The sequence below is a fragment of the Alligator mississippiensis genome, chromosome 1 (genome assembly GCF_030867095.1).
Source record: "Alligator mississippiensis isolate rAllMis1 chromosome 1, rAllMis1, whole genome shotgun sequence".
Lineage (NCBI taxonomy): Eukaryota > Metazoa > Chordata > Crocodylia > Alligatoridae > Alligator > Alligator mississippiensis.
In genome coordinates this window covers 485,356,554-485,382,667 of record NC_081824.1, presented here as the reverse complement: position 1 = coordinate 485,382,667, position 26,114 = coordinate 485,356,554, and the positions used below count along the sequence as shown (strand labels likewise).

At 54.4% G+C, this 26,114-nt stretch overlaps 1 protein-coding gene across 4 annotated transcripts; it reads right to left on the bottom strand.

Moving 5' to 3' along the window:
- Nucleotides 1–1,156: 1,156 nt before the first annotated feature.
- Nucleotides 1,157–24,307, bottom strand: LOC109282059 (zinc finger protein 420-like). 4 transcript variants are annotated; one of them, XM_059725368.1, is made up of 7 exons: nt 24,210–24,307; nt 23,239–23,866; nt 22,930–23,140; nt 20,269–20,441; nt 18,540–18,666; nt 17,123–17,242; nt 1,157–16,898 (listed from the first exon to the last, which is right to left on the bottom strand). In XM_059725368.1, exons 1-7 carry the CDS (start codon nt 24,290–24,292, stop codon nt 14,494–14,496), a joined length of 3,747 nt encoding a protein of 1,248 aa, XP_059581351.1. In that variant the 5' UTR covers nt 24,293–24,307; the 3' UTR covers nt 1,157–14,493. The 4 variants fall into 4 exon arrangements, with proteins under 4 accessions (XP_059581351.1, XP_059581360.1, XP_059581364.1 ...); XM_059725377.1 differs by having other exon boundaries at nt 17,123–17,239; XM_059725381.1 differs by having other exon boundaries at nt 23,035–23,140.
- Nucleotides 24,308–26,114: the final 1,807 nt, after the last annotated feature.

Below are 26,114 nucleotides of genomic sequence, written 5' to 3'. Positions count from 1 at the left end.
CTGGGTGGCACAGAGGTGGAAAGGGATCTTGGAGTCCTAGTGGACTCCAAGATGAACATGAGCCGGCAGTGTGACGAAGCCATCAGAAAAGCCAATGGCACTTTATTGTGCATCAGCAGATGCATGACAAATAGGTCCAGGGAGGTGATACTTCCCCTCTATAGGGCGTTGGTCAGACCGCAGTTGGAGTACTGCGTGCAATTCTGGGCGCCACACTTCAAGAAGGATGCGGATAACCTGGAGAGGGTACAGCGAAGGGCAACTCGTATGGTCAAGGGCCTGCAGACCAAGCCCTACGAGGAGAGACTAGAGAAACTGGACCTTTTCAGCCTCCGCAAGAGAAGGTTGAGAGGCGACCTTGTGGCTGCCTATAAGTTCATCACGGGGGCACAGAAGGGAATTGGTGAGTATTTATTCACCAAGGCGCCCCCGGGGGTTACAAGAAACAATGGCCACAAGCTAGCAGAGAGCAGATTTAGACTGGACATTAGGAAGAACTTCTTCACAGTTCGAGTGGCCAAGGTCTGGAACGGGCTCCCAAGGGAGGTGGTGCTCTCCCCTACCCTGGGGGTCTTCAAGAGGAGGTTAGACAAGTATCTAGCCGGGGTCATTTAGACCCAGCACTCTTTCCTGCTTATGCAGGGGGTCGGACTTGATGATCTATTGAGGTCCCTTCCGACCCTAACATCTATGAATCTATGAATCTATGAACAGAAAATGACTGGCTATTTCTATTTAAGCAACCCTTCAGCTACCCGGGCTCTTGCTGAACAGTTTGGAAAAGTAGTTCGAACATACTATTGGTCTGGCACTGAACAATGAAGCATTTAGAAGGGTTGGGATTTTAACTTGTGACCTCTACAAGGGTGTGGAGTTATACATGGGCAGTGCTGGGGCGTTCTGTGGGGAAATGGCCAGAGATAGTAGTGAACACCCCGTTTTCTCACAGATCACATTTATCTTTCCTTCTTCGGGAGCCCATAACTGTGCTTCACCTCCCAGAGAGCAAAAGAGCTCCCACCGTTGCTCATGGGGACTATGCTGTATCGGGTTAATGAAACGGTATTGTTCTGGCAGAATCATAGCACTGATTTGCTTTAGGAACCTCACTGGTATAAAAGGATGCAGATAAGATGTAGAGACTTGCGGATACACCTTCTTTCTGGTTGTATTAAAGTGGTTACTATTTTATTACGCCTCTGTATAGGTATGATTTACAAACTATGTAATAACTTTGTTCTAACCTGTAATGCACTCTCTTACCTGGTGGGCCTCACAACATCGCTGGAGAGTGTTCTCACCATAGGAATGGGAGGGGGCAGATTCTCCCATAAACGCAGTGGCTCGAGAGGCTGAACAGGTACAGAATGCATTATTGGGGACACAAACTCAGGGGCGTTGAGGGCAACAGGGTTTCCCTCAGGTGGGTTTCTTTCAGTATGGATATTGCAGCTGGACCACCTGAAGGCCATCTGAATGTGTTTCCGGGCGTTGCTCTTCGGGGTCAGGCCACTCCTTTGAGGTCTTCAGGAGCAAGTTCATTAATATCTGGGTAATAAGAAGGATAGTAGACATGCCCTACCCAGGAAACACAACAAGCTGTTAATAAAAAGAGTACATTCATAACAGTCCACCCCTTCATGGTGCCAGTCAGTTCAGACTGGTGACAGAGCAGGACTCATTTTTAGTGGCAGGCTCAATTAGAAATGGTTATGGCTGCACTTGTGGACAGATCCAATCTGTGGGAACAAGACAACAAGGAGCTTGGCTCCTGTTGGATAAATTTGACTTAAATACTCACCATGTATTATGCATGCCTTTTGCTAGTAGTGTCCCCTCCCATTTATTTCCTTGAGGATGCTTTACTACTACCTGATCTCCTGCCTGGAGTTTTTTTATGGGTTACTACCTCTAGGTTGCTCTACTGCCGGCTTGCGGGGACCACCCAATCTAAAGGTCTGTTCCATGGGGCTACCTCCCAGACAGGTCGGTTATTGGCTCAATTGATAGCTTGATCCAGGTGCAAGTTTCAGTCTTTAAGAGCCGGGCCAGCAGCTACCCGCAAATTGCATTTGAGGATGCCATTGGCTTATTCTACTAATTCGTTAAACGGCGGATGGGATGGGATGTGATATGTCCATAATGTGCTATGTTTTGCAGTCCAGTTATACACAAGATGGTTGCGGAAGTGAGGGCCATTATCGCTCTGTAGTTCTTTGGGTGGTGATACACAGCTAGCAGAGTTTCCAGTGCTGCACAAGTGTCCTGGGCTGTAGCTCTCACTGAGGCGCGGGCGAACATTATCCTTGTGGCAACTTTTACAGCTACAAACACATAGGGTCATGACATGTCTTTCATATTAATGGATTCTATTCATGCAGGCTTATAACACTGGATGCTTTCTGTCAAGGCTGGTAGTGATGGGATGGCAGCCATCAAGGGGTCAGTATTAGTATTTAAAGCTTGAAAGTCAACAGTCAACCGCCACCCTCCATTCAGCTTGTTCACTGGCCACTCTGGATTGTTATACAGAGAGTGGGTTCGAATAGTAGTCTCATCTTTTAACTGCTGACTTATGATACACTGGATAGGTTGGGTGGCTTTGGGGGGAGTTCGGTATTGAGGTCTGTGTACTCTTTTTATGGGAGACAGGGTTAGTGGGATCATTTACATCGAGTTAAAGCTGTTATAGCCATTTCTTCTGGTTCTTGGTGAGGCACTGTGCACTCAAACTAACAATTCTCTTGTTCAAGGGCAAACCGCTGTCCTCTTAGTACATTAAATCCCAGTAAGCTCAGTTCCCCTTTACCTCAGTTAAGTATTACTGTGGCCACTGTTACTTTAGAGCCATTAGGTGATGTGAAGGTTGCTCGGACTAGATGTCCTGGTCGTCTGGTGCCTCCAACTCCATTTACTTGATAAGGGGTTCCTTTCTCCCCTTTCTAATCTGCAGAATCTAAAATGCAAATCTGGGCACCCGTGTCTAATAGCGTATCAATTGACTTTTTACTTAATTGAATTTGTACAGGTATCCGAATTAAGCGGCTAATATTAACTTTCGTTTGACCCCAGCATTCATTCCTGCCATGGCAGGGGGTCTGACTTGATGATCTACTCAGGTCTCTGCCAACCCGACCAACTATGAAACTGAACATTTGGCTGGTGGCTTAAATCCCTTTGCTCCCCACTGCTCTGTCCATGATCAGACCTCTCACACCTCATACTTGTATATATTCCTCCTCCATTTGATCCAGCCGCCTTCCCTGGAGTCTTCCTTCTTGATAACAGGATTTCCCTTTGCCTTCTCACCATGATCATATCATTTGCCATTTATTGTGCCTTAAAATGCACTAACAGCTGTTCCTTATGCAGTTATTCTGATTTTCTCCCTCTCTTGCCTAGTGTGTCCTGTCCAAACTGATTTCCACTCATTTGCCTGGAATTGCACTGATGTTTGCTTTCCTATGACTATACGTCCAGTACCTGGATGAAAAGTGCCATCCTCTTCCCCCTGCTATGCCTTCCCTTTCATCCTAAATGTCCATCTTCCCTTGTCCTTCAAGTCCTTAGTCTAATCCTTGAGTTCATTGGCTCCATTCATCAAATTTCATTTGCTTATTTTGCATCCAGTACCAGTAGATAAACTCTCTCTAACCACTGCCCAAACAGGGTATCAAGGTCCCCAACCTGACTTGGTCTGCTGCATCCAAGGAGGACAGGTGGAGCTCTGGGTTTGTGGTGATGAGGACCGTGGGGCAATCTCGAGGTCGGAGGACATGCTGCCAGGTGAGTCGTGGCTGTCCCCTCCACCCGACTCCCCTCTCACATGCTCCATGCCCAGGGTGAAAGGGAGGCTGGAAACTGCAGACCTGCCCTGTGCTGCCATTTCAGGGTGTTGATCTCAAATAGCTTATGCTGTCATGTGTGCAGACAGGTGTTGTTCCACGCCCTGAAATTCAAAGTGTGGAAACTCTCAGTAGTCTTTTTGCCAAAGACCCCCAAGGAGTGACATGGCCCCTTGATGATTTAATATCAGGTAAAGTGCTTAATAATGTATCAATTGACTTTTTACTTTTACTTAATTGAATTTGTACAGGTATCCAAATTAAGGGGCTAATATTAACTTTAGATACCGGTCTTTGGTTTGCTACTACCCCCATTGTGACTCCTTTCTTTGGGGGTTGGGCTGGCCGCACTCATTAGGTCATGCAACCAGGCAGGGTAAAAAGCTGGCGGCCGTGCATGTGCCTGGGAAAAGTTGACAGTTTTGCTCTCAGGGCAGAGAATCTCTCCGGGGACACTGTTGGTGGCACATAAGGCTTTGCTTCTGGTCTTGCCCTTTTGGCCTCTAAATTGGCCCATACCTGAGAGACAGGGTTAAGCTCTTCTTCCATATTACCATAACTGGCTGCAGTGGCTTGGAGCACAGCAGAAAACAAATTAGCATTTTCATTACTTTTTGCAAACTGATTTAACTGGAGCTCAGGGCACAGAACCATTTTTGCAGCTTCAGCTCTATTTACTGAAATTGCAAATGCTTCTTCACTATACATTTGAACTAGCCAGTTTATTACTGGCTCTCCTGGCTTGGACTTCTGCTGCTTTTGTATATTCACCATAAGACGTCGAGTGGGTAAGGTAATTAGTAGGGTGAAAGTGCTAGACTTTAGGAAAGCTGATCTCAACGAACTCAGGCGATTAGTCAAGGACGCACTGCAGAGTAGGAGTTTTGAAGGGATGGGAGCCTTAAGGGCTGTGCCTTAAGGAAACGATCCTTCGGGCACAAAGCAAGACGATCCCCGAGCGAGGCAAAAGAGGGAAAGGGGCCAGGAGTCTTCCCTGGCTGACCAGAGAAATCCAGGGCAGCCTAAGGGCCAAAAGGGGAGCACATAAAAAGTGGAAACAGGGTGAGATTACTAAAGATGAATATACCTCCTCTGCTCTCGCTTGTAGGGAGGCAGTTAGGCGGGCCAAAGCTACCATGGAGCTGAAGATGGCAACCCAAGTAAAAGACAACAAGAAATTGTTTTTTAGATATATAGGGAGTAAAAGGAAGGCCCAGGGAGGAATAGGACCCCTGCTAAATGGGCAGAAACAATTGGTGATGGACAGGGGGGACAAGGCTGAACTCCTCAACGAGTTCTTTGCCTCAGTGTTCCTAAGTGAGGGGCATGACAAGTCTCTTACTGGGGTTGTGGAGAGGCAGCAGCAAGGCGCCAGACTTCCATGCGTAGACCCTGAGATGGTGCAGAGTCACTTGGAAGAACTGGATGCCTTTAAGTCGGCAGGCCCGGATGAGCTCCATCCGAGGGTGCTGAAGGCACTGGCTGACGTCATTGCACAGCCACTGGCGAGAATATTTGAACACTGGTGGTGCATGGGCCAAGTCCCAGAGGACTGGAAAACGGCCAATGTGGTCCCCATTTCAAGAAGGGGAGGAAGGAGGACCCAGGCAACTATAGGCCAGTCAGTCTCACCTCCATCCTTGGTAAAGTCTTTGAAAAAATTATCAAGGCTCACATTTGTGAGAGCCCGGCAGGACAAATTATGCTGAGGGGAAACCAGCACGGGTTCGTGGCAGGCAGATCGTGCCTGACGAATCTAGTCTCTTTTTATGACCAGGTTACAAAACGCCTGGACGCAGGAGTAGGGGTTGATGTCATATACTTAGACTTCAGGAAGGCCTTCGATACAGTATCCCACCCCATACTGGTGAACAAGATAAGAGGCTGTGACTTGGATGACTACACAGTCTGGTGGGTGGCGAATTGGCTGGAGGGTCGCACCCAGAGAGTTGTGGTGGATGGGTCGGTTTCGACCTGGAAGGGTGTGGGCTGTGGGGTCCCGCAGGGCTCGGTCCTTGGACCGATACTCTTTAATGTCTTCATCAGTGACTTGGATGAGGAAGTGAAATGTACTCTGTCCAAGTTTGCAGATGACACAAAGCTATGGGGAGAAGTGGACACGCCGGGGGTACTGGTGCACCGAGTTCAGGAAGAACTTCATCAGCTGGCAAGGCCTGTCCCAGCACCAGTGTGTGCGGAGGAGGCAGCAACCACACTGCTGCACAAAGTGTGGGAAGAGCTTCAGGCAGCCCTCCAGCCTGGCCAGGCACAGGTGCATGCATACATGGGAGAAGTCACATCATTGCTTTGTGTGTGGGAAGAGCTTCATCTCCTCTTCCAAGTTGGCCCAACACTGGATTATCCACACCGGGGAGAAGCCACACCAGTGCTCTGCATGTGGGGAGACCTTCACCCACTACTTCACCCTGGTCCAGCACCAGCACATCCACACAGGAGAGAAACCGTACCAGTGCTCTGAGTGTGGGAAGAGCTTCACCCGATCCTCCTACCTCATCAACCGCCAGCGCTTCCACACAGGGGAGAAGCCATATCATTGCTCTATGTGTTGGAAGAGGTTCACCCGCTCCTCCAGCCTGGCCTTGCATCAGCTGATCCACACAGGGGAGAAGCCACATCACTGCTCTGAGTGTGGGAAGAGCTTCACCCAATCCTCCAGCCTGGCTCAACACCAGGTTATACACACAGTGCAGAAGCCATATCAGTGCTCTGTGTGTGGGAAGAGCTTCACCCAATCGTCCCACCTAGCCCATCACCATTGCATCCACAAAGGTGAGAAGCCACATCATTGCTCTTAGTGTAGGAAGAGCTTCACCTACTCCTCCAGCCTGTGCCGAACACCAGTGCATCTACACAGGGGAGAAGCTACATCGGTGCCCTGAGTATTGGAAAAGCTTCACCCATCTCTCCCACCTGTCCTGGATTCAGCACATCCACACCCAGAAGCATCCCTAATTCTGCCAGCAGTGCAGGAAGGGCTTGGAGATGTCTGCCTGCTCAGCACCCACCAGTGCTGCATTCAGACAAGCACCCTGATGCTGGTGGACTGCAGAAATATTTCCCCCTGGTAGGGTCCCTTGTAGGGAACAGTGGGAGTCAAGAGCCCAGATAGTTGGCCACAAGGTCTGATTGTGCGGAGGGGCTACCAGGAAACACCTCAGGGACAGATCACCCCCAATGCAGCAGACGGAGACAAGGAGGAGATGATCTTTGCATCACCCTTGGAGCCTGTGCATTCCCCATCATTCTCTGAAAGCAGACAGTAGTCCCAGGGGAAGAAGCGCTGTCATGGTAGGGTGCCCTCACCAAGACATTTGGCTTCAATGGACCCCAGCGGATATTCCTTGGCTGCCTTCCAGCTTTCTTCTTCCTCCTGGTCCAGGGGTTCAGGTATATGACCTCCTGAGTTCAGGGAGGAGTGCATTAATGGCTGGCAAAGCATTCCCTACTCTCTTTCCTGATGTTGCCTTTCCTCCCTACCACATCATTCATCTCCCAGAGTTGCCAATGCCCATTGAGGTCAGCAAAGAGCTTCTAGTGCCACCCCCTGAGCCTTTTTGCCCTGTTTTACATTTCAGCCTCTGCAGAAATGTACAGAATTGGGCACCTGCTCTTCCCTGCCCTCCCTCCCTTCCTTGCATTCTCATGCATTCCCTGGTAGTAAGGCCCCTGAACTGAACATGATACCTTGTGGTTGGTGTCTGTGTCCTCTCCAGAGCTCTGCAGTGGGAACCCTCAACACTTTCCAGGGAAGATCTCTCTGTGACTTCCCAGACCCTTCTCTTTCAGAGGATTCATTGTTACGCAGAGCTTGTTGCTGACTCTCAGGAGAGATGGAGAGAGAAGGAGGGTGCTATGGGCTGCACGTCACAGGGAGACTGGTGAATAAAAGGAGTGGTGCAGTATCTAAGGGAGCCCTCTCCTCCTTCATCCCATGGATGGCACATCTCTTCTCGGAGGTACGTCTCAGCTGTTTTCTGCTCTGTGCATTCCCTGCTTGACTCCTTCATGACCCCCTCTGTTCTCTGGGACATCATCTCTATGGCAGTGGTTCCCAAATTTGGTACACGTACCAGCAGTAGTATGCAGAGAACCTGTCAGTGGTACATGTACCCAACTCAGACCTTCGACCCATGAAGCTGCGAGCAAGGTGCCCACACGTACATACAGCCCAAATGTCACCTATTGCTCCTTGCTCCCACCCTTGTGGGTGGAAGGGCCCAGGCCTACCAGCATAGCTTCCAGGTGGGGGCCCTGATCTGCTTCTTGATCTCCTGATGGCTCCAGGAAGCAGGTAGGGAAGCAGCAGGGGCTGCACCTGAGTGGGACCACAGAGCATGGGGCTGGGACTAGTGGCAGCGCGGAGCCTGAACTTAGTGAGGCATTGGCATCAGGGAGCTTGGCTAGGCAGTATCTGGGTTTAAGAGAGGGTGGGGGTGTGGGAACCTCTGTGTCATCCGCAAACTTGGACAGAGTACACTTCACTCCCTCATCCAACTCGCTGATGAAGACATTAAAGAGTATCGGTCCAAGGACCGAGCCCTGCGGGACCCCACTACCCACACCCTTCCAGGTCGATACCGACCCATCCACTACGACTCCCTGGGTGCGACCCTCTAGCCAATTCGCCACCCACCAGACTGTGTAGTCATCCAAGTCACAGCCTCTTAACTTGTTTACCAGTATGGGGTGGGATACGACGTCAACCCCTCCTCCTGTGTCCAAGCATTTCATAACCTGGTCATAAAAAAAGACTAGATTAGTCAGGCATGATCTACCTCCTATGAACCCGTGCTGGATTCCCCTCAGCATAATTTGTCCTGCCGGGCTCTCGTAAATGTGAGCCTTGATAATTTTTTCAAAGACTTTGCCAAGGATGGAGGTGAGACTGACTGGCCTATAGTTGCCCGGGTCCTCCTTCCTCCCCTCCTTCAAAATGGGGACCACATTGGCCCTCTTCCAGTCCTCCGGGACCTGGCCCGTGCACCACGAGTGTTCAAATATTCCCTCCAGTGGCTGTGCAATGAGGTCGGCCAATGCCTTCAGCACCCTCGCATGGAGCTCATCCGGGCCTGCCGAATTAAACGCTTCCAGTTCCTCCAAGTGACTCTGCACCATCTCAGGGTCTACGCATGGACGTCTGGCGCCCTGCTGCTGCCTCTCTACAATCCCAGTGAGAGAGTGATAGTTCATCCTGCTTGTTCCCCATGCTCCTAGCATTAGTGTATAGGCACTTGAGCCCTGTGACTGGCCCCAGCCTGCCTCCATCTGTCAGTAAAGAAGCCAGCGGCTGGGCTGGTATGCATACAAGACAAGTAGTCAGTGAAAATGTAGATTGAGGAGTCAATGGGTGAGAGACGGGGTGTGGGTAAGGGAGGGGGAGAGAGAAGGGGGATGAAAGTGGAGAGATACCTGGGGAGTCAGATATCAAACAGGTTATAATCTGTCATAAATCCAATCCAGCCCAGCCGCTGGCTTCTTTACTTTTCACTCCATTGAGGAAGAGCACACACCGACTGCTGAAACTTCCTTAGCCTGTCAAAGGGGTTTTGAACCCAAAAGCTTGCTTAATAATTATTTTCCAACTATTTGGGGTGGTCTAATGAAAGATATCAGATTCACCCAAGGAACCTTGTCTGCCTGTTAATGGTGTTGGCATTTTTGGCTTGAAAGCAAAGACCCTCTTTTTTTGGAAATATGAAACCATTTTTACTACCAGGAGTTTTCCCTTTTCAAATTTCTGTCAGACTATTTTTAGAGAAAATTCACAATCTTAAAAGGCATTTGCAAAATTCAACACACTGGATAGAGGTTGTTGGCATTTTCTGCCCAGCAACAGTCTGAAGCCTGTGGCAGGGCAGTTCAATGGTAGCACACCTCGCCTATTCCCTTCCCCAAGGTGTCCTGTCCCCTGAGCTCCAGGACTGAGTGCTGCTGGGATTCCCCTCTGGGCACAAACACAGTTGAGACTGCAATGAATTGTTCACAACCAGGCACCCCTCACACTGGCCAAGGAAGGAGCAAGGAAGCCTGAAGAGCAGTGGTTCCCAAACTCTAGCAGATTGCACACCAAAAACTTAAAATGAGACAACCATATCACCACATTAAAGGGGGTGTGTGTGGGGGGGGTGAGAGTGTGTATAGTAGGGTGTAAGGGAGGTTTGTGAGGTGTTGTTGCTGTGGGTGGGTAAGAATAGGGAATGTTGAGGGGTTGTGTATATATGGGGATTGTGGGGACAGGGTGTGGGTGTGTGGAGTCTGTGGAGTGTGGGGGGGATGTGTGCACCCCTGCACCTCCCCCATGGTGCAGAAGGAGACAGCGGTGCTCAGGGCACTCACAGCACAAGCACCAGAGGGGTATGGCCAACACTGCACATCCCAGCAAAGGGCACATCTTCCGTTGGGCAGTCTGTATCGCCCGCACTCACTGGCAATGACAAGGAAGCCCCACATGCTGAAACCAGCTGCCTTCCCCACTCCTCAGGAGAAGACAACTGGGGCTTCCCTCCTGTGCTGCGCAGCCCCAGCGGGAAGGCAGCCAGCTCCAGTGCCTGCAGCTTCTCCCTCCCCATCCCCGCATGCCTGGTGCGTGCAAGAACTGCACGTGTGAGTGGGGAGCACTGGCAAAAGAGATGGCCCGACAGAAGCTGTGCTCCTTGCTGCATGTGCAATGCAGGTAGTGCACCTGTGACAGGCATGAGTGCCCTGAGGGCAACTGCCTGCTGCTGCTGCCACTGCCTACCAGGGCTGCGCGTCATGAGGGCATTGTGGGGGGTCCCTACACCCCCGCCCTCCCTTAAACCCAGACACTGCCCAGCAGAGCTTCCTGCTGCTGATGCCCCCCGGGTGCAGGCTCCGCGCTGTCACCAGTCACAGCCCCATGCGCTGCTGTCCCACTCAGAGACAGCCCCTGCTGCATCTGTTCCAGCTTCCTGGACCAGCAGGAGCCTGGGAAGCAGAGCAGGTGCCTGGGGCCCCCACCTGGAAGCTGTGCTGGCAGGGCCACGCCCTTCCACCCACAAGGGTGGGAGCGAGGTGAAATAGATGTTTGGCCTGTGTGTACATGTGGGAACCTCACTCTCACCCTCATGGGTGAAAGCTCCAGGCAGGGCACGTGTACCACTGACATTTTGTCTGCATAGCACTGCTGGTATGTGTACCAAAGTTTGGGAACCACTGCCATAGAGACGATGTTCCAGAGGACAGAGCAGGTCACGAAGGACTCAAGGAGGGAGAGCACAGAGGAGAAAACAGCTGGGATATAGCTCTAAGAAGGGATCTGCCATCCATGGGGCAAAGGTGGGGAGGGCTTCCCTTAGTCACTGCACCACTCCTCTTGCCCTCCAGTCTCCCTGTGCCCTGCAGCCCTCAGCACCCTCCTGCTCTCTCCATCCAGGGGAGCTGGCAAGGGCACTCGTGGGCAGTGGCAGCAACACCAGGCCCTTCGGCAGCCTCCCCACGTCCCACCCCAGACCCTCTGCCAAGGGCTTTGCTCCCCACTGCTGCCTTTACTCATAGCCAGGCCTGGCACAGTGGTCTCATGTCCTGCTTCTGTCCCAGGAGAACAGAGTCCTGCAATTTCCTCTAGTGCAAAGGCTCGGCTATGTGGGCTCTTGTCTCTGACCTCTGCCCACAGCATCTGGTCCTGGGGTCCCTGGCTCATGCCTGCCTTGCCTGCTGCCTGCCTTCAGAGGAGCCACAGGCAGCTATCTCAGCAGGAGCCCATGTGTGCAGCCCAGCTACCTGTGTGTGAACGTGCTCCCCTGCCTTCTGCACACAGGAACAGCTCAGGGACTCCCAGGGAGGGAGGTCTCCCCTCCCTCGGGGAAGCAGTGGTAGGGCCAGACTACCTGCCAGGGGGCAGTTACCTGAAGGATACGGGGGGGATTTGAGCATCTGTGCAGCAGTAGATGTCCCAAGGATTATTATAGAATCAAATGGCTGTGGCACTTTAAGGAAGGCCTCAGTACTCTAAGTGGGCAATTACAATGTGCTGCATTTCACCAGGAGAATGTTTTTATACTTTCCTCACCTTTCCAGAGCGGAGGGAGGACCTGCCACCAGCTGCACCTCCTTCACCCCTCCTACCCCACTGCACTCATGTAAGGGACTCTACTACCTCCTGCCCAGGGTTCATTCAACACGGCAGGGTCCTGGCTGCACAGCGGGACAGGGGAGTGAAGCCCTGAGTGGGACCAAGTCCTGCCCCTGAGGCTTAGCAACAAGCTCTGCACAACAGTGAATCTTCTGAAAGACAATGGTCTGGGAAGTGAGAGAGAGATCTGCCCTGGAAAGGGTTGACAGTTCCCACGGCACAACTCTGCAGGGGACACAGACACCAACCACAAGGTACCATGTTCAGTTCAGGAGCTTTGTTACCAGGGATGTCATGAGAGAATGCAAGAAAGGGAGGGAGGGAGGGCAGGCAGGTAAGAGTGTCGGGGTGACAGTATTTGGATCTTGGGGAGCACTGGATTTGCAGCTGAATAAAAAGCAATAACCTGTGGCTTAGCAGAGCTGCTGACCAGAAGGCAGAATGGTATGTTAAAAGTAACACTGCAAGACACTTAGGCAAACATTTTCCTAACAATAGAGTACTGTTGTAAGAGATATAGTTCATTGTGTACAAGAAACAAGATGTAGACCTCTAGCTATCATGAGGAGATAAAGCACAAGCAAGACCTTGGAGATGGTGAAGACATCAGCAAGAAACTTCCAGTGACGGACAGAAGCAGAGGTCAGGGGTTTAGGCATGCGCTCATAGCAAAAAGACATGTAAATGAGTGACATGCAAAGGCAACTGCATGCTAATAAAGTAAGCCGTAAACAAAGGCGGAGCTTAAGATGGGAAGAACTAAGAGTGGAGCAAAGGAGGGACAAAGGTGGGGTAAATGTTAATGAGTAAAAACCAAGGTATATAAATATGAAAAGAACTAATGTTCACTGCAGCTCCCCAATTTGATGAAGCTGGCCCAAAGATGTCTCCACTTTGAATAAAACTGTTGACGAGCAATGCGTGCATCGATCCATTTTCTCCCTACTTGTTGGGAATCGCATAGAGGCAGGGTCTAACAAAGAGCAGGTACCAAGTGCTGCACAGGTCTGCAGAGGCTGAAAAGCAAAACAGTAAAAAACGCTAATAGGGTGGCAGTAGCAGCTCCTGGCAGACCCCACTGGGCATGGGCAGCTCTGGGAGAGGGCTGATGTGGTGGTGAGGAAAGGCAAGGTCAGGGATGAGGGTAGGGAATGCTTCCTCAGCCATAAATGCACTCCTCCCTGCAACTCAGGGGCTCGTATGCCAGAAGCCCTGGACCAGGAGGAAGGAGAAAGCTGGGAGGCAGCCAAGGAAAGTCCCTGGGTGCCATTTGAAGACAGCGGTCTGGGGGAGGGCACCCTACCATTAAGACACTTCTTCCCCTGGGACTACTATCTGCTTTTAATTCATGATGGGGAATGCATAGGCTCCAAGCCTGATACAAAGATCATCTCCTCATCACATGGAGAAGACGCAGCAAACACTATCTGGCACAGGGACACGTGGCTCAGGACCATACAACCCCCACCAACAAAAGAAGAGAGCGACGGCAGCGGAGAAGAGGACCAGACGAGTGGTATGGAGGACAGCCACAGTGACAACAGCAGCAGCAGCGGGTCCTCCAGTGGAAGCTGGAGTGACAATGAAGAAGAGACCAGTTGAGCAGAGTACCTGACCCCAGAAACAGGGCATGAGTAGGTGTGAGGGGAGGGCTGGTTGGAGAGACCAGAAAGGACTGGGTGCATTTTGTGTGTTTTGCGCATGGCTTCAGACATTGTAATGGGTACGGGTGGCCAGCGGGCCTTTGTACAGGTGCGCAGGTGCACAGGAGTGTGGGTGCAAGGGTGCAGGGTTTTTTTTTTTTCTGTAACAGGATCGGTTTAGATGTATATAACCATATATAGAGAGAGAAATATATTTTTACAAAAAAAAAAAAATCTCATCTCCCCTTCGTTTGGGGCTGATCTCTGCCTGAGGTGTTTCTTCTTACCCCTTCCCCACAATCATAACTTGTGGGTGAGCCTCTGGGTTCTGGACTCCCACTGTGCCCTACAAGGGACAAAGCCTGGGGGAACTCTTTGTTCAGGTTACCAGCATGGGGGTGCTTGTCTGAATGCACCACTGGTGGGTGCTGAGCAGGCAGACATCTCCCAGGGCTTCCTGCACGGCTGGCAGAAATAGAGATGCTTCTGGGTGTGGATGTGCTGATACTGGGACAGGTGGGAGAGATGGGGGAAACTTTTCCAATACTCAGAGAACCGATGTAGCTTCTCCCCTGTGTAGATGCACTGGTGCTCAGCACAGACTGCCGGAGTAGGTGAAGCTCTGCCTACACTAAGAGCAATGATGTGGCTTCTCCCCTTTGTGGATGCACTGCTGCTGGGCCAGCTTGGAGGAGTGGGTGAAGCTCTTCCCACATTTATAGCACTGATCTGGCTTCTCCCTTTTGTGGATAAGCTGGTGCTGGGCCATATGGGAAGAGTGGGGGAAGCTCTTCCCACACACAGAGCACTGATGTGGCTTGTCCCCTGTGCAGACATGCTGGGGCTAGGCCCACCTGGAGGACAGTGTGGAGCTCTTTCCACATGCAGAGCACTAATGTGGCTTCTCCCTTGTGTGGATCAGCTGATGCCGGGTCAGGTGGGAGGATCGGCTGAAGCTCTTCCCACACTCAGAACAGCTATGTGGCTTCTCCCCTGTGTGGATGTGCTGGTGCTGGGTCAGCTTGGAGATGTAGGTGAAGCTCTTCAGACACACAGAGCACTGATGTGGCTTCTCTCCTGTGTGGATGTGCTGGTGCTGTGTCAGACTGGAGCGGTTGGTGAAGCTCTTCTCACACACAGAGCAGTGATATGGCTTCTCCCCTGTGTGGATGCGCTGGTGTACAGCTAGGTAGGAGGATTGGGTGAAGCTCTTCAGACACACAGAGCACTGATGTGGCTTCTCCCCTGTGTGGATGCGCTGGTGCTGTGTCAGACTGGAGCGGTTGGTGAAGCTCTTCCCACAGACAGAGCACTGATGTGGCTTCTCCCCTGTGTGGATGCGCTGGTGCTGTGTCAGGCTGGAGGTGCAGGTGAAGCTCTTCTGACACACAGAGCATTTATGTTGCTTCTCCCCTGTGTGGATGCGCTGGTGCAGTGTCAGGCTGGAGGTGCAGGTGAAGCTCTTCTGACACACAGAGCATTTATGTTGCTTCTCCCCTGTGTGGATGTGCTGGTGCGCAGCTAGGTGGGAGTATTGGGTGAAGCCCTTCTCACACACAGAGCAGTGATATGGCTTCTCCCCTGTATGGATGCGCTGGTGCCGGTTCAGGCTGGAGATGTAGGTGAAGCTCTTCAGACACACAGAGCACTGATGTGGCTTCTCCCGTGTGTGGATGAGCTGGTGCCTGGTCAGGTGAGAGGATTGGGTGAAGCTCCTCCCACACACAGAGCACTGATGTGGCTTCTCCCCAGTGTGGATGCGCTGGTGCTTGGCGAGGTTGGAGCATTTGGTGAAGCTCTTCCCACAGACAGAGCACTGATATGGCTTCTCCCCTGTGTGGATGTGCTGGTGCCGGGTCAGGCTGGAGTAGTGGGTGAAGCTCTTCCCACATGCAGAGCACTGATGTGGCTTCACCCCTGTGTGGATGCGCTGGTGCTCTGCCAGGTTGGAGGAATGGGTGAAGCTCTTCCCACACACAGAGCACTGATGTGGCTTCTCCCCTGTGTGCATGCGCTGGTGCTGGGTCAGCCTGGACATGTAGGTGAAGCTCTTCAGACACACAGAGCACTGATGTGGCTTCTCCCCATTGTGGATGCGCTGGTGCACAGTCAGGTGGGAGGACAGGGTGAAGCCCTTCCCACACTCAGAACAACGATGTGGCTTCTCTCCTGTGTGGAGGCGCTGGTGCTTGGTCAAGTTAGAGGATTGGGCAAAGCTCCTCCCACACTCAGAGCATTGATATGGCTTCTCCCCTGTGTGGATGCGCTGGTGCAGAGTAAGGGTGGAGGATTGAGCAAAGCTCTTCCCACACACAGAACAGCGATGTGGCTTCTCCCCTGTGTGGATGCGCTGGTGCAGGATAAGGGTGGAGGATTGAGCAAAGCTCTTCCCACACACAGAACAATGATGCGACTTCTCCCGTGTGTGCATGCACCTGTGCCTGGCCAAACTGTAGGGCTGCCTGAAGCTCATCCCACACTTTGTGTAGCAGTGTGGCTGCTGCCTCTTCTGCACACACCGGTGTTGGGACAACTCTTGCCAGCTGATGAAGTTCTTCCTGCACTCATTGCAGTGGTGCGTCTTCTTCCCCAAGTGCATCCAACGGTGCTGAACCAGGGAGAAGAAATGGGTAAAGGTCTTACCACATGTTATGCAGCGGTACTGATGCTTCTTCCTGTGCACATGTTTTTTGAGCAGCTCCGAGCTGCAAACAAAGTTCTTCCTCCTTTTGGTGAAGCGGTGGGGGAGCTGTCCAGAATGGATCTGGTGGTGAGCAGCCAGGGTCGAGAGGCGGGTGAAGCTCTTCCCACACGTGGCACATACGTGGGGCTTCTTCCTAGCATGTTTTATATTGTGCACAGCCAGGCGAGAGGGGCAGCTAAAGCTTTTCCTGCACTGAGGGCAGGAGTGGACTCTCCCCCTGGGCTTGGCAGTGAGCTCCTGCCTCGCTACCAGCTCCTCCACACTGCCCTGGTTTGCATGCAGTGTCTCTCTCCAGTGGACCTTTGCTTTCTGTCTCTTCAGGTGTCTCAGCACTGTAAATTCTTCCCTGCACCTCGAGCTGTTTCTGGCTTCTTTCCCTTCTTCATCCCAATGCCCAACTGGAGATGGGCCCTGCTTCACTGCTACATTTTCCTGCTTTTGGGGCATCCCCTGGCCCTTGTGCCATTGGTCCTTCGCTGGGCTCAGGGAATCCACCTCACCCATACTCCCCAGGGAAGCCCATGGTGGCTTCAGCTTTCCAGGCCCTTCCTCACGAGCCTGCTCCTCAGTTCTGCTCAGCAACCAGGCATGTCCTGCATGGGAGGAAGAAACACCAGATAAGTCCCTGCCCTGCTGCCAAGGGGCAAGCACTGCTATTCCCTGTGCTGGGATGGGCTTCACACATGACAGCACAAGCTATTTGAGGTCAGCACCCTGAAATGGCAGCGCAGGACAGGTCTGTTGTTTCCAGGCTCCCTTTCACCCATTCAACGCATTTTTGAGAGGGGAGTCGGGTGGAGGGGCAGCCACAACTCACCTGGCAGCAGGTCCTCCGGCCTCAAGATTTCCCCACAGTACACATCATTACAGACCCAGAGCTCGATCTGTTCTCGCTGGATGCGGCAGATCAAGTCAGGTGTGGGACCTCGATATCCTGCTTGGGCAGTGGTTAGAGAGAGTTTATTCACTGGTACTGTATTCAGAATAAGTAATTGAAATTTGATGACTGGAGCCAATGAACTCAAAGATTAGACTAAGGACTTGAAGGACAAGGGAAGATAGACACTTAGGAGGAAAGGGAAGACATAGCAGGGGGAAGAGGATGGTCCTTTTCATCCAGGTAGTGGACGTATGGTCATAGGAAAGCAAACACCAGTGCAATTCCAGGCAAATGTGTGGATATGAGTTTGGACAGGACACACTAGGCAAGAGAGGGAGGAAATCAGAATAACTGCCCAAGGAATGGCTGTTAGTGCATTTTGAGGCACAATGAATGGCAAACGATATGATCATGGAGAACACAAAAGGAAATCATGCTGTCAAAGGGGAAAACTTCAGGGAAGGTGGTTCTGATCAAATGAAGAAGAAATACATACAAGTCTGAAATGTGAGAGGTCTGATCATGGACAGAGCAGTGGGGAGCAAAGGGATTTAATCCCCCGCCCAAATGTTCATGAGGATGAAAGTGTTAATACCAGGAAGAAGGCGGAAAAGTATCTTGGAGTCGTTATTTATGCCAAAATGAACATGGGGCGACAGTGTGGGGATGTGGCCAGGGATGCTAACTGCATCTTGTTGTGCATCCACAGATGCATCTCGAGCAGGGCCAAGGAGGTGATCCTCCCCATTTATGCAACACTGGTCAGGCCAGAATTGGAGTACTGCGTCCAGTTCAGGGCGCCGCACTTCAGGAGGGATGTGGACAGCATGCAGAGGGTCCAGAGGAGGGCCACTCACATGGTCAGGCAGCAGCAGGGCAGGCCCTATGAGGAAAGGCGACGGGACCTGAACCTGTTCAGCCTCCACAAGAGAAGGCTGAGACGGGATCTGGTGGATGCCTATAAACTTGCCAAGGGGGACCAGCGGGCCATGGAAGAGTCCCTGTTCCTCCGAGCACTACCGGGGGTAAGAAGGAACAACAGCCATAAGCTGACTGAGAGTAGATTCAGTCTAGACATCAGGAGGCTCTACTTCACTGTCAGGGCGGCTAGGAGCTGGAACCAACTTCCAAGGGAAGTGGCACTCGCTCGAACCCTGAGGGTCTTGAAAAGAAGGCAAGGCAATCACCTAGCCAGGGTCGTGTTATCCCAGCATCCTTTCCTGCTAATGGCAGGGGTCGGACTTGATGATCTGCTTAGGTGCCTTCCAACCCGACCAACTATGAAACTATGAAGATGACAACAACACTGCAGAGCTCACATGGCTCGAGGGCAAGGCAAGAACCAGAGCTTTACCCAGGGAAACGAGGGTTTGGTGGTTCCTCAGCATCTGGTCCCGGTAAAGCCCCTTGTCCTCCTCTTCCAGCAGCTCCCACTCCTCCCGTGTGAAATACACTGCCACGTCCTCAAACACCTCCCGGAGCTGCAGGCACAAGCATTACAGCATCAGCGTCTCCTGCCCCGCTGCCCCCAGCCCCCACGGCCCTGTCTGCACTCACTCTGCACTACAGGGAGGTGCCGACTAGTGCAGCACAGCCCACGGGGTGGTAGGGAGTGCTGCCAGCTGAGGGCTCAGGCTCCCGGGTCTGATGCCCGCCTCCATGACCCAGGGAGCAGGACGTGGCGTGGCAGGACAGAGCAGGGTGGGAAAGCTTGGTGATGGTGCCACGAGCTGAGTGCCACCATGGCGAGGCACCCTTGCCCAGAGCGGGGGTTGTGGCGCAGACTTGTGCTTCCCGCTGCTGCTGCGTGGGCAGGGGTGACTCACCACAGCGGTGCTTGGATCACAGCAGCAGCATCGACCTTCCCTGCCTGGCCCCACCAAGTCCTCGCCAGTCAGCACACACCATTAATGACCTCCATCTCCTCCTGGCAAAGGAGGGCCAATTCAGTGTCCTATGGGGCACAGACATGTCCTAGCCACCACGCATCCCATTCTCACCAAGGCACCAGGCCTTGCAACAGAGCCTGATGCAAACACTGCTCCCTCCTCAATGCACACCACATCGTCACTGAGCCACACAACATGGATCGTGGCATCAGAGGGTCATCCACCTGGGCCCCTACTGTTCTTATAGGGCATCCCCTGCTTACAGTGCCCCGCTGCTGTCTACACTGCCAGATGGTGCAATCCCTCCAGGAAAGACTGAATCAACCCCGCTCCAACATCTGGTCCAGGAAGAGACAAAGGCTTGTGGCAGGACACTTTCACCTCCCTGGACTTCCCAGTGCTGACCTCAGAGCAGCTGTCCTTAGACCAAACACTGCAACACAAAACTGAACATGGATTTGTGCAACCAGAAATCAAATGCAGGCTGGGTTGTGTTATGCACGGTCCACACAGGGGCTGTGCACTCTTCTCCGATTAACTGGATTAGCTGCTGAGTCCGCTTTGTGTGGGGGGGTCTTTACTTACATCCCCTCTCCCAGCACTGTCCCCCTTCCCACCACGCTGACCCCCTGCACTTGGTATTCAAAAGACTCTCTCTATTTAATAGTCTGGTCTGTGCACACCCTTCAATTCAAACTTATCAAATGAGTGTGGAATCGAAAAAACCTGTGCTGTGCCTCTGATTCAGGTCATTTGTAAGCTGCAAATCCATCCTGGCTTCTGCCTCCCTTCACACTAACACACATAATCAGCAACCAGGTGTGATGCTTACTCCTGCCAAACTGATGGGCTGGGGGGACCCTGCTGGCATCGGCTGCAGAGACCCTCTGTGCTCCCCAGTCCTAGGCAGGCGGGAGAGGCCTTGCTGGGCTCAGCTGTAGAGACCACTGCCCCAGGCTCCCTGGTGCTGGCTGGCTGGACTCTGACCAGGCCTTCCCATACCAGCACCCCTGGCTCTCTGCACCACGGAGAGCGCGCCTGCTAATGCAGCCTGGGGGCTTTGCAGTCTCCATCACCACAGACTTCTCGCTTTTCAGGTCTCTGCTCCCCAAATTCTTGACAACACCCCTGGCTCCTCCTGGGCTCTGCCCCAGCTGCACTCCCACGCCCACCTCCAGCTGGTGCCCTGCTCACCTCCATGCTCTGCCCCTGATTCGCCGGCCTGCCCTGCCCCTCCTGCAACTGGCCTGGCCCAGGCGTCAGGGAGCCGCTCTGTCCCCGTCTCCCTGGGGAGGGTCTCTGCAGCTCCAGCTTTACAGGCTCTTCCCCTGGAGGCTGCTGATCTGCTCTGCTCAGGGTCCCGGCACCTGCGGGTGGAAGAGAGTGCACAGGTGAGCCCTGGGGTGGTGGCAGGGGAAAGTCCCGCTCGTCCCCTGGACTGGCCTGGGGTGAAGGGAGCTGGAGGCTGCAGTGCGTGGAAGAGCAGGGAGAAGGGAGACAAATCGTTGTACCAGCAAGAGGCTGCACAGAGCCCTGACCAGAGGCTGACCAGAGCCCTGTCCCACCCCAGCCACACACTAACCTTGCGGCCCTGTCCCGGGCAGGGGCAGGCTTTGCAGCCGCTCTCCCCAACCGCAGGACAGCCACTCAGGCTCCTAACTGCACACCAGGACTTCATCCCGCACCTCACCTGCCCCTGGCTCCTTGGACTCATATAAAGATGAATATACCTCCTGTGCTCGTGCTTGTAGGGAGGCAGTTAGGCGGGCCAAAGCTACCATGGAGCTGAGGATGGCAACCCAAGTAAAAGAAAACAAGAAATTGTTTTTTAGATATATTGGGAGTAAAAGGAAGGCCCAGGGAGGAATAGGACCCCTGCTAAATGGGCAGAAACAATTGGTGACAGACAGGGGGGACAAGGCTGAACTCCTCAATGAGTTCTTTGCCTCAGTGTTCCTAAGCGAGGGGCACGACAAGTCTCTCACTGGGGTTGTGGAGAGGCAGCAGTAAGGCACCAGACTGCCATGCATAAATCCTGAGGTGGTGCAGAGTCATTTGGATGAACTGGATGCCTTTAAATCGGCAGGCCCGGATAGGCTCCATCCGAGGGTGCTGAAGGCACTGGCCGACATCTTTGCAGAGCCACTGGCGGGAATATTCGAATGCTCCTGGCGCACGGGCCAAGTCTCGGAGGACTGGAAAAGGGCTAACGTGGTCCCCATTTTCAAAAAGGGGAGGAAGGAGAACCCGGGCAACTATAGGCCAGTCAGTCTCACCTCCATCCTTGGTAAAGTCTTTGAAAAAATTATCAAGGCTCACATTTGTGAGAGCTCGGCAGGGCAAATTATGCTGAGGGGAAACCAGCACGGGTTTGTGGAGGGCAGATTGTGCCTGACCAAACAAGTCTCTTTCTATGACCAGGTTACGAAATGCCCGGACACAGAAGGAGGGGTGGATGTCGTATACTTAGACTTCAGGAAGGCCTTCAATACGGTATCCCACCCCATACTGTTGAACAAGCTAAGAGGCTGTGATGTGGATGACTACACAGTCCGGTGGGTGGCTAATTGGCTAGAGGGTCGCACCCAAAGAGTCGTGGTGGATGGGTCGGTCTCAACCTGGAAGGGTGTTGGCAGTGGGGTCCCGCAGGGCTCGGTCCTTGGACCGATACTCTTTAATGTCTTCATCAGTGACTTGGACGAGGGAGTCAAATGTACTCTGTCCAAGTTTGCAGATGACACAAAGCTATGGGGAGAAGTGGACACGCCGGAGGGCAGGGAACAGCTGCAGGCAGACCTGGACAGGTTGGACAAGAGGGCAGAAAACAACAGGATGCAGTTGAACAAGGAGAAATGCAAAGTGCTGCACCTAGGGAGGAAAAATGTCCAGCACACCTACAGCCTAGGGAATGACCTGCTGGGTGGCACAGAGGTGGAAAGGGATCTTGGAGTCCTAGTGGACTCCAAGATGAACATGAGCTGGCAGTGTGATGAAGCCATCAGAAAAGCCAATGGCACTTTATCGTGCATCAGCAGATGCATGACGAATAGGTCCAGGGAGGTGATACTTCCCCTCTATCGGGCGCTGGTCAGTCCGCAGTTGGAGTACTGCGTGCAATTCTGGGCGCCACACTTCAAGAAGGATGCGGATAACCTGGAGAGGGTTCCAGAGAAGGGCCACTTGTATGGTCAAGGGCCTGCAGACCAAGCCCTATGAGGAGAGACTAGAGAAACTGGATCTTTTCAGCCTCCGCAAGAGAAGGTTGAGAGGCGACCTTGTGGCTGCCTATAAGTTCATCACAGGGGCACAGAAGGGAATTGGTGAGTATTTATTCACCAAGGCGCCCCCGGGGCTTACAAGAAATAATGGCCACAAGCTAGCAGAGAGCAGATTTAGATTGGACATTAGGAAGAACTTCTTCACAGTTCGAGTGGCCAAGGTCTGGAACAGGCTCCCAAGGGAGGTGGTGCTCTCCCCTACCCTGGGGGTCTTCAAGAGGAGGTTAGACGAGTATCTAGCTGGGGTCATCTAGACCCAGCACTCTTTCCTGCCTATGCAGGGGGTCGGACTCGATGATCTATTGAGGTCCCTTCCAACCCTAACATCTATGAATCTATGAATCTATAAGAGCCACCGGCTACTGCCCGCTCTGCTCCGCTCGGTGTCCCCCTGTGCAGCACTTGTTTCGAGCCTGTGACCCCACTCCCACCCCTGTTTTCTATTTAGTTGTCCCCCAATCTCAACTGACCTAAACCCACTAACCAACAGTAATAATGGCGGGGGTGGGGAGGTAACTGCTACTCTTTGGGTGTCGAGCCCATGTTAAGCTTGTACATCAAAAAGGCTGGTAAGGACCTGGCTCCGGGTTGGGCGGGGTCTCCTCTTTCGGGACATGAGGCAGCTCGACCTCGGGCTCTGGGGTTTTCAGATCTCCTGCCTCCTCCAGAGGCCTGTCCTCACCATGGGCATTTGGCTGCTGCCCCCAGGAATCACCAGGCTCCGGCAGGGCCCCCGGGGGCTGCATCTGGTCTGAGAATCCCTCCTCGACCTTCACACGCACAGTGACCTGGGGACGAGATACATGTGTCACTGGGGAGCCGGGATCTGGTGGGGAACATCCCCCGACACGTGGAGGTGCAGATGGCACCAAACAAACGCTCTCACCTGGAGCTTCTCATCCTCTGCCTGCCCCAGCTGAAACCCCTCGGCCAGGGCCACGGCCTGGGCACACGTCTCCACGCGGCACCCGCACACCCAGCTCCGCATCTCCGGGGGCAGGATGGCCAGGAACTGCTCCAGCACCACCAGCTCCAGCATCTGCTCCTTGCTGCGGCGCTGGGGCTCCAGCCAGCGCCGGCACAGCTCCCGCAGGCGGCTGCAAATCTTCCCTGGGCCCTCGGCTTCCCGGTAGTGCAGGCCACGGAAGAGCTGGCGCCAGGGCTCTGGGGTGGGGAGCTCATCCCGCGCTGCCAGCTGTGGGGTTGCGGAGGGCAGCTCGGCCTCGCAAGGGGGCTGCATGGCCTGCATCATGTGCTGCCCCCAGAGCACTTGGTGCTGGACTGGTTCCGGTCTGGACGACACGAGGGACTTCTGCGGCCTCAGCCCCTCCTGCATGCCTCCTGGGTCCTGCTCCTCCAGCTCCCGCCGGGAAGGGGAGGCCCACGGCTGCCACGGGCTCCAGCGCAGCAGCCACGTCTCCGCAGCATGGATCTCACCGGTCGGGTGCCTGGGCTCTCGCTCTCCGTACACTCGTGCACGGCGCCTGTCGGCAGCGTCCAGTCTCCAGGAACACCTGTGGGAAAGGAGACAACAGAAATCTGATCATGGATCCGAGACCCGGGACTGTAATCCTGCCCCAGACCAAGGTCTGCCCAGCCCTGATTCTCCCAACTGTAAGGGTTACAATATTCAGATTCTGGAGAGCACCAGATTTGCAGCTGAATAAAGGCTTTTTTCTGCGTCTCAGTAAAGCTGCTGACCGCAAGGTAGAATGATGCATTAAAAATAGCCTTGCAAACACTTAGGCAAGCAGTTTTCTAACAAGGTCGTAGTGTTGTAAAGTACAGAGCCGGTTGCATAAGAAGAACAAGATGCAGCCCACCAGCTATTGTCAGGAGATAAATTAGAAGCAAAACCTTGGAGCGGCTGCTAAAGTCAGCAAGAAACCAGGAAGAATCAGGAAGTGACTGAGAAAAGCCGAATTCCTGGCCTTACGCATGCGCTCTTAGCAGAGAGGCATGTAAATCAATAACGTGCATAGGCAATACCATGGTAATGAGGGCAGAGCTTGTGATGGGAGGAGAAATGGGTGGAACAATGGGGGGAGGGGCGAAGGGGGAGTGAATTTTAATGAGCGTGAACCAAGCTGTAGAAATGTCGAAAGAAGTGTTGTTCAGTGCGGGGCCCCGGTTTGTTGGTTTTTGGGGAGCTCGGAAGCTGACTCCAGGCTGAATAAGGCTGTTGTGAGAGCTGTGTGCTGGTGTTTGCTCCCTGCTTGCTCTGGCTAAGGAGTAACCGGATCCATGGGCAATTGGATCATCGTCTCCCTAGTTGGGTGCCGCATGGAGTCACTCGGAGCAGCGTCGGAGCCGTCCTTCCTGCCCCTCCGGCCCCAGCGCAGGATGCGGGCACCGGGCCGGCTGGAGAAATGGGGCAGCCGCAGCTCTCCACCCTTCCCAGCCCATCGGCTGCTCCCTCCTGCCCCGCCCTGCAGTTAGGGTCACCCCCGCTCCCTGATTGGGTGGGACAGCGCCCAAATAGGAACCGCAAATCCCGGTCCTGGGCGGCATGACCCGGTACAGGTTTGTCCCAAATTTACAGCGTCTAGAGGGACGGGAACCCGTGCTTTCCCTGCGCAGGCAGGCAAGTTCAGGTGTGCAAGGGGCTGGTGGGAGCGGGACGCAGGGGCACCAGGGCACTCGCACGCCCGCACACAAGCACCGGGTCGTGAATACAGCGGGAAATGCTGGAGGGTAGGTCCCTGCGAGGACTTGTGGAGGAGGAGAAACAGAAGAGTTATTTGGGGGCTGGAGCCCCCCAGGGTGAGGGAAGGGGGGGATGGAGACACGTGCAGGTCCTTGGGGGCGGGGGAGAGGAGGAGGGGGCATGTGCCACGTGCCAGCCCAGACCTCTGCACAGTGGGGGTGGGGGGTGCTGCCGTCCCCAGGGCCCCTTGCGACCCGCACAGCAATGCCCCGCAGCACGGATTCGCAGCCAGGCTTGCGGCGGGGAGGGTGGAGGGAGTCCTGCCTTCCCCCGCCGGGAAGGTGTGCGCGGGCCCTGCCTGCAGCGCCGGGCTCGGCCTGGGCGGCTCCTCCCGGCCCGGCGTGTCCCTCCTCCCGCCCCGCGCCCCGCCAGCCTCCTCCCGCCGCCGCCGCCGCCCCCATCTCCCCCTTACCTTCACCCTCAGTTCCCCCCCACCACCGGGGTCTGCCCTGGGGAAGGGGGGGGGGGGCTGTCCGGGCAGAGCCGGGCCAGGGCCAGGGCCAGGGCCAGGGCCAGGGCAGCGGACGGGCAGAGGGGGGACGGCGCTGCCCGCACCCGTGTCCCCAGAGCAGGGGCCCGCACCCCCAACTACCCCCCTCCGCACCCGCTTACCCCTCCGCGCTGCCCCCGCGGGCCGGCCAGGCGCAGTTGGATCCCGCACCCGGGCTCGGCGGGCAGGAGGAGGGGCGGGGCGGGGCGGGGCGAACCCACCTCCCAGCAAGAGCACGTCCTGCTACCGCACCCCCTCGCCCCTGCCCCGCCGGGGCCTGCCCGGGACGAGCGCGGAGCAGGGCCGGGCCGGGCCGGGCTGCTTCGGGACAGACCGCAGCGCCGGGCCGGGCCGTGGGGCCACTCCGTCCCGTGGCCCCCCCCCCCCCCCCCGCTGCCCCGGCCCGGCTCTGCCCGGACAGACCACCCCCCACCCCGGGCAGCAGGACGGGCCGTGCCCGCAGGAAGGAGACGGCTGGGACGGGACGGGGAGGGACGGGACGGGGCGGGAGGTCCCGGGTCCGCGTCCGCCGCAGCCGCTCGTCCCGGCCGGGGCCGCCCCGGGC